The sequence below is a fragment of the Cryptotermes secundus genome, unplaced genomic scaffold (genome assembly GCF_002891405.2).
Source record: "Cryptotermes secundus unplaced genomic scaffold, Csec_1.0 scaffold821, whole genome shotgun sequence".
Lineage (NCBI taxonomy): Eukaryota > Metazoa > Arthropoda > Insecta > Blattodea > Kalotermitidae > Cryptotermes > Cryptotermes secundus.
The window spans coordinates 270,173-286,281 of NW_019734976.1; the positions used below are offsets into that span (position 1 = coordinate 270,173).

Sequence of the window (16,109 nt, forward strand, 5' to 3'; positions counted from 1 at the left end):
AATCGCCAAAGGGTTGAAACAGGAACGCACACAACAGAGCACCACAGACAAACCACTTAACTCAGACTGACGCCAGCTCACTAACAGTCGCGGGAGATCCCCAGCTAACACCACCTAGCAGCACAACTCGTAACTACAAAGCATGCGTGTGCAACAGGTCGGTTCCAGTAATTTTTGGGTCCACCTTTGTATGTATGTATGTATATATTCTCCATCCAGTTTTCCAGGAACGCTAACCCACATACCAAGACTTAAGTGTGCATGCAGCATTCACTTTTCCCATTCCAATCAGTCACCCAAAGCAGCAATGTGAAAGACACCACATCCTCCCGACTCACCATGTATCTCCGTTCATTGATAGAAGTAATTTGCTTCTCAATATCTGTCCCTGAGATCCATACATAAATATGGCAGGTAAATATTTTTCAGAATATAAGTGATAGCACGCTAATGTTAAAATGACTTAAAGCTCTTAGTAGCAACGTTGATTTCACTGGTCCTGAAACTCCTGCTAACATCTGATGACATTAATATGTAGCAGAATTTTGTTATTTGGTGTTACATTACATTTTAGAGGTGACCCACAAGAAAAATGAGGCATAAGTCACCACTCAACAGGGGTGAATACAGTGGTGTCTGTGATGATTTGCTTTGCTTCCAGTGATGGTCAGTGCAATAATAGAGGACAAAAACATTTATATTTATGGCACAATGTGACATTCATTATTCTTTTTGTGGTTTTGTCATACAAGGTTTCAAGTGCTCTGGAAGCTCCGATATCAAGTATGGCCGCGGATGGAGGAAAATGCTAATCTGACCTTTAAAGTGCCACCACCCGGTATAGAATTCACCCTTCCATCACCTAAGATTGGCATTGAGTCTTTACCAGTTGTTGATCCACCTTGGATGCTTGAAGTGAAGACAAAAGTAGAAGAGGTTACAATTAGCCAGGATAGCCATGTAAGTTGTATGAATATTTTAATTTATACTGGTTTTATTATATTGCATAACCTTCCTTTCAGGCTGTAGCTGTGTTCAGTGTTGAAGCTCTTTTTATTTGAGACACTATTTCGTAGGTGAGTGTGAGGTTGAAGTGGATCAGGGTATAGGTCTTGCATTGGGAATAAGGGTGTATGTTCAGTGGTGAACTGTAAAGTGTTATCAACAGTCAACAATAGTGCTGTATTAATTGTAATTAAGAGAGTGTGTAACCAAACTCTAATAAATCCAATCATCCAAACCAGAACCCATTACTTTCATCACGCATAACCCCTTACACGTGACAAAACATTTCTAAATGCAGTCTCCATATAGTCTTCTTATTTTATATGATTGACAAAGGGGATATTCCATCCATTCAGTGTTAGATGAACCTTGAGGGCCTAAGTCTGTGAGAAAAGTAGATTGCCAGAGTCTCATCTTCATTGATTTTTAAGTTTCAGTGCTCACCATGTCTCAATAACACGGAGACCTCGCTGAAGCTTTCTGAGAACATAACTCTCCTTGCAGTCTGTTGCATATATACAGGCATCATCAGCAAGAAAACGTAGATAGACACCAGGTGCTTGGGGTGTGGGGAACCGAACAGAATCTTGTGGCACCCTGCTTGTATATCCATGGTGTAGATAGTCCACCTTCAACCGAAACTCTGAATGTTCTCTGAGAAGAGTTAATAAGCTTGATTAAACTGATGGAAAATTTTAATTGTAATAATTTATATAGCAAGCCAAGTATCATGTTTTATCAAACGCTTCTTTCAGTATCCAAGAATACATCAGCCATAGGCATAGTATTGTTGAAATTTGAGGTTACATGGTCCGTAAGTCTTATACATTAAAGTGTCATGCTGTGAGGGGCAGTGAACACAAATTGGTTTTCATTAAGTAGGCCTCTATCTTAAATGTGCCTTTGGACTATTTTTGAAATAACTTTCTCGAATAACATGCCTGTTATAGAAAAGAGGCTAATTGTGCATACATTTTGAGGAAATTCTGGGTCCTTACCAGGTTTCGGTAACGTTATATATTTAGCTTCCTTCCAAGACTTTGGAAAATTGGACAGCCAAAGGCAGATATACCAGTTGTCTTCATGTAAAGTGCAAAAGCCATTCATTTGGAATACCATCAAGTCTACAAGTCTTTTTCAATTCCAGTGAATTTGCTAATTTACGTATGTCACATGGCCTTACTTTCCCCAACGGGGAAATTCGTTATATATCCATGGGACGAACCACAGAAAATACCTCTTCTGTTGTGAGAATAGTTGCATAATCCAGCAATTAGTCAGAGAGAACACAGCTCCTACTGTTGCATGGTTGCTGGAACGTGTATACTGAGTTGTTGCCTAGCAATGTTCATGTATTGTTGTCACGCCCTTAAGCAAGGTGTTTATCGTGCCATTGCCTAGCTATTCACATTACAATATTTTTGGATTGAAGTAAACGAAGAAATATTAACATTCTGTTCATCTTGCATAAATTTGTGCTACAAGTATTTATAAATCAGGTAAAGAGTGCTTGGTTTCATAAAACAGATTTTATATAAAATTAAAAATTGTAATTCAGTTCTAGTCCAACATAGTATCCCGAATTCGTACCTTGCTGCTTTTTGCCTATAGCTGAGTGATGTTTATGAAGCAGCCATGAATCCATATATTCTGTGACAAAGCTTGTCAGTGGTGAACCTACAAATTTAAGAGAGAGTAGTGAAGAAATAAAGTTGTCAGCAAAGCCCTGGTTTGGCTAACAATCAAATTCATTTGTAGAAATCCTTGTTCACTTTCACTTGATGCAATTGGTATCATACTCAGAATGCTCTTCAAATTCTTTAATTCTTCTGGAATTCTCTTTTCTGTTAGGTATTCATGAAGTCCGTGAATTGTTATCTTTTTCGTTTAATTGAAGGCTAACTGAAAATTTTGTAGCCAAATGTCAATTGAAAGTTAATGTCTTCAGGCTAACATTTCTTATCAAACATCTGTGCTGATGCTGCCAAATCAGCTTCAGCAATATTGAACAGCCTGATTCGTATTGATTTTTTCAACGGTTTATAAAAAGCTTCTGAAGCAATTGAACAGTAATTTCGCTAATCTTTCCCATGATGAGTTACTCCCTGAAACTAAATTTTCGGTAACCTTAGAGGCATTTTTATAATATGTTCAAGGAACCGTTCGTCATTCATGAAAAAATTGTGTGTCCTCTGGTGTTAATTCTCCCTGTACAGATTCATATCTCGCTCATGTAAGTCCACGCTCAGTTCAGATAATTCCTGAAGAGCATCACACATTAAACCTAATTGTAAAGTTTCCATTTGTAATCCTTCATATGTGCAGTTCTCTGTTTTCACAATAATTGAGTCATTCTTTGCTTCTTGAAGATAATTAAGTCAGGCCTCATAGTTACTCTAAACAGCTGAAATTGACCGGAAACACGATGCCACCCACCACATGCTTTGTCCTATGTTTAATAGCTCAATATCCAGCAAATTGTGCATGCTTTCAGTTATCTGTTATTTCAGGCAACGTGTACATGATGTAGAGTTTATCAACAAAAAGTAAAAAGTAAAAAGTAAAGCTTTCTCTGTAACAGGCTGTGGAGCCCCATAGAGTTGTGAGATGTCAAGACTCCCACATTTTCTAGACAATTGGCTCACAGATGACTGGGAGGTTGTCTGGGGTAGCCGCCCTTTACTCTCAGGAAGATTCCTGGTACTCATTTCTGTTAGAGGCTGATTTGACCTCAGGGCCATAGTGCGGCTGAAAGTATTATGTCAATAGAAAAATCCAATAACCTCATTGGGAATTGAACCTGCAACCTTCCGGCTTGTAGCATAGTGTCTCCACCAACTATGCTACCGCATGCCTAGAGTTTATCAATAAATGCGTTAAATCTCTCAATATTTGTGAGTTCACTGAGTCACCAACTGATAGTTCTAATCTGTGATTAGCGCAGTGCCATAAAATTAAAGGAAAATTTCCTTCATTAGTTCAGTTATCTCACTTTATGTGACGTAAGCTAAGTTCTGTATGACTGAAGACAATCAAGTAAAGAATAAAAAATCCCTTTTGCGGTAAACTTTTGAATCTGATTAAGCTTGAAAAAATTTATTACAGAGCACATTCCATTGTCCATATAAAAACTGAAACGTATGCAGTTAAAGTTGAAACTAGCATGTGATTGAGTGTGATTCTAAATGGGTTTGGTTTGGTAATCGAATTTAATGAACTCATTTAACACACAATTAGCGACTACAGTTTACAAATCACTATTACACAGAGCATAGCGTTCTCAGGCATGGGCTTCACTCCACTGCATAGTAGCGTCTTCCAACAGCAGACGATCCTCTGCTCGTGTTCACGTCCTCACAGGCTGGCGGCCATCAGACACCAACCTCATACTCTTCCAAGTGCCATTTCATGACTCTAAATTCTTAATTCAGACTGACTTCTAAGTCAAAGTCAGAGTTACTTTACAACTGGCAGTTTAGTGCCAATCTGTTCATCTTGGTGCCAGGCCCCTTGAGGATCCTGACCAGAGATTTTTTTTCCAACTGAACTTTTGTGTTAATAGTCCTTATGTAATATGCTCTCTGATGAGAAGATGGGTTTGTCTCTTGTGAATATGCTTGGCTTTTCATCAAATGCATATTTTGCACATATAATGTTATGGAAAATCTTCCTTTGGCACTACACACAAGTCCTCTGTTAATACAGGATTTATAGAGCAGATCATGCCTAACTTATGTATCTTATGCTACAACTGCAGCTTAATCCTTTCAACGGTCATAGACTTGCCTAATGCCAAGTTTAATGCCTCTTATATTTTGTATGTCTCACTTCACCTTTTCGTATCCCGCAAACATGTTCATTCTCAAGATTTTGTATGCCTTGTTGTCTCTTGCATAATTTTGTTGTATAATCATATACATATGGAAGGTTGAAAGCTGTGTGCAAATCACATACCAGGCTACTCTTGACACTATTAATATTACTTTGACGATAAATTCTTAAGCAGAACTGGTATTTTTATTTTATTCAGCACAATTCTTTTCTACGTCAAAACAGTATGATTTTCGAAGAGAATCTTGGGATATTAACTCTAAAAAAAATAAAAACCAAGTCCTGAAAGTTAGACCGGTCGCACATTTTGTGTTAAGATATGCTTAGAACTTCTGAATCATAAATCATTTTCAGAATGACAGAGAAATTTCTACCAAAAACGAGACTTAGTGCACAGTGTGGCCTACAGTGTACAGAAGTGTGCCTCCTCGGAGTATCATTATATTGAAAAAGTCCATTAAACAAATGTATTTATTACAGTAGCTGATTTGGATGTCCAACAGCAGCAAAATCTGCAGCATGGATATCTCTGATACAGTTGAAGTAGACAGGAAATATGAATATAATGCTGTAATAGACTCCTGAGTTAAGCTATGACAATTTCTTTCCACATCCTTTCTTAATCATTCACCAGTCACCCTTAAATTTGATGATGGTGGGGGCTACTGTCAGCGTCTTTTAATAAACCATAAATAGATATAAGTAGAATATTATCTTTTTTCCATTAGTTAGAGCATGTTAAGACATACAAAACATGCTGTTTTATGAGTTTTATATTAAATATCTGATAAAATTGTGACATCAAGTAGAGGCATGCATAGGTCCAGATTTTTTGGACTGAGTTAAGAGAAAGTCTTGATCTTGATTCAAACACAATGGCAAATGAAAATATTATGATAACTAGTTTTACATTTTGCAGTAACATACAGACTGACTGAGCCATCACAGTAATGGTTTGGCAATTCTAGCACAAGTGAACTAGATAACAAAACCTGCCTACACTGCATGCTGTCCTCTTCTTCCTGTAGAAGAGATTGAGACTTCACTTTCTTACCCACCTCAGTATCAGCATGTAGTGTGGAAAAACTGGCTAGTGACATAAATTGATGTGATAGGTAAAATCCTTTTTATCATCCTGATTCTCAAAACTTCTACAAATTCTCATGTCTGTCACTCGACTAAGGAAATCATTCTTGCACATGTCTTTGAATGCCTATTGCATAAGTATGCTGTGTATGTACATTATTGAATGTGCAAGCAATATAGTGCCCTAAATCAGAATACAACCTGCATAAAATTAAAATCTGAAAAAAAAAAAAAATTGGATTGAATTAACAATTATTGTCATCGAAGTTTTGACATTTCATTAACTTTATTTTTGTAGCGTTCACTAGTGACAGCCACAAAGACTCGTAAAAAGCAACAGACAGAACTGATCAAAATGGCTCTACAAGCACAAGAAGATAAAAAACGTACAGAACGTGAGAATTTTCTCATTACAACAATTCCAATAACAGTACAAGCTGCATATGAACCAAGTCTTTATCATGCTGTTGGTGACGATCATGATGAAGGTATGTGTTTACTTAAGTACCAACCCATGATTGAAATTATACTGAATAGCATGATGTAGAGTTTAATACTCCTGCTTAGCATTTTGATATTATGGTTCTTTTCCCATAGACTGGAGTGACTATACACCTCATTTTTTAGCGAGGGGACCTATTGTCCTGGCAAAGATTAAACAAGATGTGAAATAATACAGTTGTTGACTTGAAGGAATTCTGATGATGGTGTATACTATACTTCTTCTGGCTTATTTTGGACTTTATCCATCATCTTCTACATACCAGACGATGGATGAAGTCCAAAATAAGCCAGAAGAAATACAGTTGTTCCCTTTTATTTAGAAGTTAAATAAAAATGTTAGCTTGCACACCAGTTTCTTAAGTGTTACTTGGGTAATGGTCACATGTTGGTAAATCATTTGCACACTACACTATAACACAGTAAAGATAAGATAATATAGTGGATTCCCCTGAAAATTTAAAAACTGAATACCATTTATTAAAGAAATATCAATAAGCAGGAAAAATGTTAATGAGCATTTGCAAATCGCTGTTATCTGTACAACACAGAGGTAATTCTGATAAAAGCCAGCACAATAGGAAAAGCAAGAAGAGAAAGGTCCTTGACTGCTGTAAGCAGTAAGAGTTGCAGGCAAAAAGAAACATCTTATTTTACCAAACAAACAAATAACCAATGAATGCAAACATACTGCAGCCAAAGGATTGTTTTATTTTATGCAATCAAACATAACCATACCTCTCAATCTGTGGGCTGCATGTCTTCAGTGATAGAAAGATGAAAAAAGCTAAAGTTATCCCTGTGCTTAATTGTTTAAGAAGGATGCCATGAAGACGTGCAAGGGATGAAGGTGAGTGGTCAGCTTAACACCCTAGCCACTTTACCTCATAGGAACGGTCGAATGAAGTGTGAATGAAGTATTTTAAATGTCATGTTCCCTGCAGCCATGCAACAACCTGAAGGAGAGTTAGGAACTGTTGGACATCTCCTGATGGGAAGATACACAATCAGATTGACCATATTTCAATAGACAGGAGACGGCATTCAAGTATACTTGATGTCTGATCATTCTGGGCAGCAGAATGTGATACTGACCACTACCTGGTGGTGGCAAAGGTTAGGGAATGACTGGCAGTGAGCAAACAAACAATGCCCAGCATTAATATGGAGAGGTTCAATCTCAAGAAATTACATGAGGCAGAGGGTAAAGAGCTGTATAGTGTTGAAGTCTCAAATTGGTTGGCGGCTTTGGAAAACTTGGACGCTGAGGTGGACGTTAATAAAGCTTGGGAAACTATTAGACAGGATATCAAAATTTCTGCCAAGGAGAGTCTAGGTTACTATAAATTGAAGAAGCATAAGCCATGGTTTGACGACCACAGAAAACAAGCCAAATTGCAAAGGTTACAGGATTCAAGTGAAATAAATGGGATAAGACATGAAGTCAGCAGGCATTTCAGGAATAAAAAGAGGGAATATCTGCAAAACAAAATTGATGAGCTTGTAATGAACAGTAAGAACAAGAACATTAGAGACCTCTATAGAGGAATAAATGACTTTAAGAGAGGTTGCCAATCTAGAAGTAACTTAGTGAAGGATGAGAATGATGATTTGCTTGCAGGTTCCCACTACATTTTGAATAGGTGGAGGAGCTACTTCTCTCAGTTATTGAATATACATAGGGTCAGTGATATTAAGAAGATAGGAATACATACAGCTGAGCCATAATAACTGATCCTAGCCCTTTCGAGCCTGAAATTGCTATTGCAAAATTGAAAAGGTATAAATCGCCAGGTAGTGATCATTTTCCGGCAGAACTTATTCAAATAGTAGGTAAAGTATTACATTCTAAAATCCATAAGCTAATTAATTATATTTGGCATAAGGAAAAATTGCCTGATCAGTGGAAGGAGTCTATTATTGTACCAGTTCACAAGAAGGGTGTTAAAACTGACTGTAATAATTATCATGGGATGTCACTGCTATCAACTTCATACAAAATTTTGTCCAATATTCTTCTCTTAAGGTTAAGTCCATACATAGAGAAATTATTGGGGATCATCAATGTGGGTTTTGACGTAACAGATCAACTACGGATCAGATCTTTTGCATTAGTCAGATATTGGAAAAAAAATGGGAGTACAATGAGACAGTACATCAGCTATTCATAGACTTCAAGAAAGTCTATGATTCTGTTAGGAGGGAAGTATTGTACAATATTCTGATAGTGTTTGAGATACCCATGGAACTACTTAAGCTCAAATGAAACTTATAGTAAAGTCCGTATAGGTAAAAATTTGTGTGATAAATTTCCTATCCAGAATGGTCTAAGACAAGGAGATGCCACTCCTTTTCAACTTTGCTCTAGAATATGCCATTAGGAAAGTCCAGGAAAACCAGGTGGGACTGAAATTAAACAGGACACATCAGCTGTTAGTCTATGCCGATGATGTGAATCTACTAGGTGATAATATAGATACCATAAAGAAAAACACACAAACTTTAATTGATGCAAGTAAGGAGGTTGGTCTAGAAGTAAACACATAGAAAACTAAGTTGCTGTCTTGTCACCAAAATGCAGGGCAAAATCATGACATAACGATAGAAAACGGATGTTTTGAAAATGTGGTGCAGTTCAGATATTTGGGAACGATGATAACAAATCAAAACCTGATTCAGGAGGAAATTAAGAGGAGATTGATTGTGTAACTTTACTAGTTGCCTGCCTATATGCTGAAGCAACAGAGGCTGTAAAGTCGCGCGCTGCTTTATCAGCTTCTACCCCCAAGATAGTTTTGATTCTGGGTGATAGTAATTTTGAGGCAAGGCTTCGAATCCAATCCCAGTCTGTGAATTTTCAATTAGTTCTGATAGATCTAATTTTGACATGATCCGTTATGTGGAATTTTATTGGTAGGTGATAAGAATCCAAAGTATCAGAGACACTGTATCTGACACTCTGATATTTTGCACACCTCAATATCCAGCACATCACCATTTCTCTGTGGTGCTGAAATTTCGAAATCTCTCAAGTTAAATAAGGCCATAAGCGGCCTCCGTAGAGTAGGGGTAACGTTCCCACCTCATGACTCAAGGTACGCGGGTTCAAACCCGGCAGAGGTCGTGGAATTTTTAAGGGCGGAAAAAATTCAGGGAACAAGTCCTCCGGGAGGGACTTTAAGCCGTGGGTCCTGTGTCGTAGATTTATGGCATGTAAAAGAACCTCATGTCTGTAAGAGACCTCTGAGCTAAATTAGGCAAATTTTCCTGCCCAAGTAGTTTCCAGTGCCTCCAGTAGATGGGGAAAGTATTAGGTACCACTGCCAGATGAGGACCAACCTCGCTGACAGAAAGGGACTAATTATCAGATACCACTGCCAGTAGAGGGCCGATCTCATTGGCAGAAAGGGGCTGATAACGGGCACCAGTACCCTGTAGGGTATGGAGACAGTAAAAATTAAAGGGGGATGCACAATGGCCCAATAACTGGTCTAAGTGCATGGGGAAACCCACCTCCTCCAACAATGAATGAATGAATGAATGAAATAAGGCCATGAGTTTCTCACCTGAAGGGTGAGAAACACAATCGGTGTTTAGCATGCAGATCACCTGCCAAAATAGACTATGTATAAAGGTTAATAGGTCAGTGATATCAGCACGACTCCAGGCATGGCCCAGAGATTTATAAATAGACACAAGCAGCACTTCACTATTACCAATAGGTGTGCAGACCCCTGTTTGTTCTGCTAAACATTGGATGGTAGATCTACAGGGTTAGGGGAATGCAGTGGCATGCCGTTAATGGAAGCAAGGGAAGGATTGCTTCCATAGTTAATTTACGAAAAGAAAAGAAGTCATATATAAATCAATTTGAATAATAAGGATGTAAATATTGTCATGTTCTGAACATTTTAGCGCGTGGTGATGCTCAAGGCCACATGCCTCATCCCTTCCCCTGTTTTGGGGGAGGGATCACGTTTCCTTTCGTTAATCTTCGTACGAGTTCGTCTCACCCAAAGTGGTCAGGGAAGCAAATTTCAGTTTGCTGGTTGGGCTTGTGATATGATTATCACATCGATGATTATGTGAAAATTAACTGTTTTTGTGTGATTTCAGTCTTGTTGGGTGTTATAGGTAACATTAAGTTTTATTAAAATATTTAAGTGTATATTTAGATGGCATAAGATTGTATTTGTGATCGAATTTTGATTCATTAGAAAGAAGCTATCCGCGTTTAACATTTAACGTCTGAAGTACCCTGATCAGGCCAGTGATGAGTATGGTCGTCGAGGCCAAAGTACCCCATTTTGGCCAGTCGGGCATTTAAAATCCACTGGTGGAAACGTGCGCACACGCCACTAGTAGAAGCCTAAATATTTATTTTTAAATATAGTAATTACCAGACACACTTGAGTAAAACCATAATAGAGGAATTAAAATTATACCTAAGTGAACAACAACAAAAAATAATATACGTATGAGTTATGCCCAAACTCATCCACAAGCCAGTATTTTTATTGCAGATTATGCAGATTAAAGTGTTAAAAATATATAGTAAAATTCGATGTACATACCTTTTTTGTTGTTATCTGCTTTATGTATATATAGGCTGAAATTAAACTACAGTATTCGATTTCACTATGAATGCACAGGAAACAGATCACACTCTGTATCTCAGCCATGATGCAACTGTCTGTTAACAACCCTAGAAAGGGCAATAATCTCTTGAAGCTATAACGGAAGGTCTTAGCACTGAAGAAGGGACCTCTCTAGCTTTCTCTTGAAGAGCCAGTCTTTCATTCTTCTGTTATTTAATCAAAAGATTCAAACACCGAAGAGTGTAAGCAGTGCTAGCAAAAGACCAAATGATTTTATTGCTTCCATCTGTTTTATGACACCAGGGACTGCTAAAATTTGTCAAGTGTTATGAACAGAAATGAATTTATAATGCAGAAAACTCTCTGAGAACTGGGAAACCATTTTTGCAGTACTCATCAAAATTAAAAGAAAAAATTGAAAATAGAGTATAACTCTTTGTATACAATTTTTCAAATCTTTCGTTATAATATACGATGCTATGTTCTTTGCTGATACAAACAAAGTTAATTCCGTCCATTTACCATAGAAATTGAGTTAGGTACATCTTTTTTAAACACAATGCTTAAAATTGTTTAAGCGCCCTAACAGGAACAGACATTTAAAAGCAGAGTAGCAACGGGCATTTAAATGCACACCAGCAGCAGGCATTTAAATGAACTCTGGCCAGCTCAAGCTTACCACCATTTCAGAACTCCGATGTTTCAAGGTTAAGGAAAGCAAGTGTGATATTGTGGTACAAGTGGCAGGGGAGTGATTAGACTACACGCACAGGGCACAGCTAAAATGAATGCTGGCAGGCAATGCGACTGCAATTGTGCAGTTGAAAGCCTTTTAAAACGAGGGTTTAATAGCAGGGACTTTTATGGAAGGAAAATAATTATAGAAAGAGGACGACTGACATGCGAGTTGCCAGAACTTAAAGCACAAATCAAATTATATGTGAGGAAATTTAATTTGGAACAGTATTCTAAAACAGAGTGTCTATCCAGTTACCATAATATAGGAAAATTGTTTTGCTGGTCATGCCTGTTGTTTCTCAATGAAAAAAATATTTGGAAAAAGACTGGGTTTGGCGGTATCAACAACCTTCATAAAGCATTGAAACGACATGAGAACTCTCAGACTCACATTATTTCAAAAGTGCAACTTGTTATGTTCGGGAAATCTCGAATTGACTGTGAACTTGACAATTGAAAGGCCCTGACGATACTACAGCATAATGAAAATGTGATAGAAAATAGAGGAATAATGAAACGCTTGATTGATATCATCTGCCATTTAGGAAAGAGGCAACTTGCCCTCGGTGGTCATGATGAAAGCATGGATTCTATCAACTGAGGTAATTATGTGGGATTAGTTCACTTGTTGATGAAATATGGTCATAAACTCAATGTTCACCTTGAGAACAGTACAGTATTTACAGGTTTATCAAACAGAATACAAAATGACCTCATTGACTCAATAAGTGATGTAGTTCTAACAGAAATTAAAAGGGAAGTAAGCTCAGCCCCTTTTGTTGCTGTAATTGTTGATGAGAGGACTGACATTCGAAGCTATCAATTGTGTTAAGATATGCAACTAGTGATGGTGAAATACAAGAATGATGTTTAGGATTTTTAGATGTGAGTGTTGATTGAACTGCATCGGTGTTAGCTGAATGCTTTATAGACTGTAGTTTAGTATGGTTTTGGCAGCAAAATAGTGGCACAAACGTATGATGGGGCAGCGTTCATGTCAGGTGAACTTAATGGGCTTCAAACTAAAGTGAGAGACACGTTTCCAAATGCCGTGTTCATACACTGTATGGTACATAAGCTTAATCTTGCACTTTCAGTCTGTCTCCAGTATTAAAGAGTGCAATGTGTTTTTCAAAACACTGAACAGCATTTCTTCCTTTTTCTCTGCATCTTCTAAAAGGACACATTATTTGGATTAAGAAGTGAAAAACAGGTTTCCAAAAGTCACACCAACCAAGTGGAACTATAACAGTCTTCTAGTAGAGACAGTATACAAGTACAAATTTGAATTGAACACCATGTTCCAAAATATAATTGAAGATCCAGATAACGTACTTTGCTGAAGTGACCGAAGGAAAAGAATATGTAGCCAAGAAAAGAGAAAACTTCAAGAACATATTCTCCAAATGTCCTCAAATTAAGAAATTGATGGACCCGAGAACAAAGGATTGCATCTTGACAATGTAGGAGATGTAAAAAAATGCATCAGAAAATTTTATTATGAAATTTTTGATAATGTTATGAATCGAATTGAATTAAGGTTTCAGAACTTAGAAAAGCTAAAATTTCTTGAATTAATAAATCCTAGTTGCAGTAAGGTGTGTGAAAAGACATTTTCTGAAATTCCCTTTTCGTCACTGAAAATGGCGTATGGACAGCACTTAAATTTTCCTTGTTTAAGAAGTGAACTAAGTGTATTTTATTTTAATGAAGATTTAAACATCCAGAATGCAAGTCAGCTTTTGCTACATCTAAAAACTACAAACATCAACAGTGCACTACACCAGCTGATGGTTGAACGTTCGTTTTTTGCAATGAAGAGAATTAAGACTTATGCGAGGAACTCTCAAGGGGAAGGTAGAATGTCCAGGCTGTCTAGTTGTCCATAGAGAAGAAATTATTGGAAAAAATTCACAACAATGAAGACTTCTACGACCATGTTATCAATAATTTTGCTGCTTAAGACCAGAGAATAGATTTGGTCTTCAAATAAATTTTGGTGAGTTGATTGCTATCAGTTCGTTTATTAGATACCACTGCTTGCCTTACTAAAAATATTACCGCACGCCACTGGGGAATGCCTTTTCTAACTGCAGTGGCAATCCCGCCTTTTCTACCCGAGTGGCAGTCGGTTCAATAGAAGTGGTAATTTGAAATAGGGAAACTCTCATAAGGTTTTAGATATCTCTCTGAGAACAGGGCTACATCAATATATAGGTCTTGCAGCTGTTTATTGATCTCATAGCACTGCCTCACAATGCCATTTGCATTAAATACTACTCTGAAGGATCTAGTAAGTATAATGGCCATTTTGGTCCCCGAGAATTAATACAGGCCTTGTAATTGCCAGTATTTTCTCCTCCTCGGACACAGCACTGTAGAACTCTGTCATGAAATGCTGCATTACAGTTACTACTGCTTTGAATATTTTGTACGGAGGCAACCTGTTTACATTAGGGTCCGAACTGGCCTATTTTCCGGTGTTCGTGTTGGGGTAAGGGCACAGGGACCCTGGGTTCCATTATGGTGGCACCTGATGTGTGTGAGGCCGCTGCTGTTTGTCTATCCTGCCTTGGAGCGCCACCAGGATACACCTGGAGTTGTGAGGTTGGAGGAGAATACCCTTCCTGCTGTAGTCCTGGGTGTCCTCTGCGACTTCTTTTCTGCAGCTCCTCCTTCGCATGTCTGCAGCCATGATAAGTGGTGGGATGGGGTTTCTCCCCTTCCGCCAACTGGCAGTTGCAGCATGTTGAGGTGGAAGATGTATTTCCTTTCTCAGTGCACTCCTTGTGCATATGTCCACCCCCACGCCGCAAGCAGCAGGGAGGCTGCTTGCAGTTTGCCCAGACGTGGCCGAACTACTGGCAGCTATGGCACTGCATAACACCATTCTGAGATCAATATGCCTCCACCTTGATTGCGATGTGACAGAGGCTTGGCAGTCGGAAAATTTCTTGGGATTTTGCCGTCCTCAACAAGGTTATTAGGACAAGGGAAAGGTTTATGGTTTTTAATCCCTTTGTAGGTGACCGATGGGTGGCTCTCATCTGCTTGACACTAATAATGTCAAAATCAAGGCTCATCAGTCTGTCAGATATGTCTTCTGCAGGGATGTTGTGTGGCAGGTGGTGTATCACCACCTTCTTGGATTTTTTGGATTTTGGAAGATCTGAGATGTCCTTTTCATGCTCAGTACAGGTATATACCCTCAGCATGGTACTCACAGAAAACAGTGCTCCCAACATTTCCTCAGTTCTTGCATATCGTGTTGTTTACTGGCTGTTGCATATAAATAGCTCTGTTTAGTAAAGTCATCACTTTTACTGTGTTGTAATATAGCAATGCAAAATTTCTTTAATTTATGGTGTTACAGTATTGTACGTATAATGATGCGTGTTTTGTTTATGCTGGATATTTGTCATTGCTGGGGTACTGAAATCCAAGTTTCAGATGGTTGGACAATTGAACTGCATGGAGGATTCACAAAATAAATGCGGAATTTTGGTGAGAAAATCTTAAGAAAAACAGCCAATCTGAAGACAGAAGAGGGGGGGGGGGTGTTATATTGTAAGAGATCATGGAAATAAGCAGCAACACTCAGATTCTCACTCAGGCAGGCGGTCATATTTTCTATTTATAACAAGTATAACTATAATTCATAATTACGGGTTTCTGAAGTTTCTGCCATGATGCAGAAACCAATTTTCACAAGTTCTCTTTAAACTGTTACTGATAATTACGCACAATGTGACAGGAATAACCTTCTGTTATTAGCATTATGTCAACCTAACAGGAGTGGACTGTGACTAGGTGTATTGTCATGTCATGGAAAGAGGAAGGAACCTCTCATCTAGAAAATACAAGGTGCGGCAATAAAGAAACCGGATTACTTTTATGACTCATTTCTGGCCACAAAGTTTCATTCACGCGCATCGGTTAGTCCAGCCACGACCATTGTTAGAAGCGGATTGTGTGTGAGCTCCTTCGGAATAATGCTGAGTGCTAATGTAGAACAATGTGTTAACTTCAAATTCCTCGCAAAACTTGGAAAATTTGCCACTGAAACTTACAATTTGTTGACAGAAGTATATGGTGATCAGTGTCTATCTTGCATGCAAGTTTTCGAGTGGTTTAGGAAGTTTAAAAAGGGTAGGAAAAACGTCGGGAACGATCCAAAATCGGGTTGTCCTTCCACTGCGAAAACTCCAGAGAATGTGGAGAAGGTCACTAGACTTGTTCGAAGAGATTGTCGACTGAGCATTCGAGCAATTTCTGAACTTACCAACATCAATAAGGAAAGTGTTAGACAGATTTTGCATGATGATCTGGGCATGAAAAAGATGTGTGCTA

At 38.2% G+C, this 16,109-nt stretch overlaps 1 protein-coding gene across 1 annotated transcript in view; it reads left to right on the top strand.

Moving 5' to 3' along the window:
* Positions 1 to 16,109, top strand: part of LOC111869153 (protein unc-80 homolog) — a gene marked incomplete in the record, with an annotated part of 381,072 nt that overhangs the window by 227,508 nt on the left and 137,455 nt on the right. Inside the window, 2 exon segments of the mRNA XM_033753297.1 lie at positions 753 to 960; positions 6,221 to 6,410. Coding sequence (XP_033609188.1) covers positions 753 to 960; positions 6,221 to 6,410 — 398 coding nt within the window.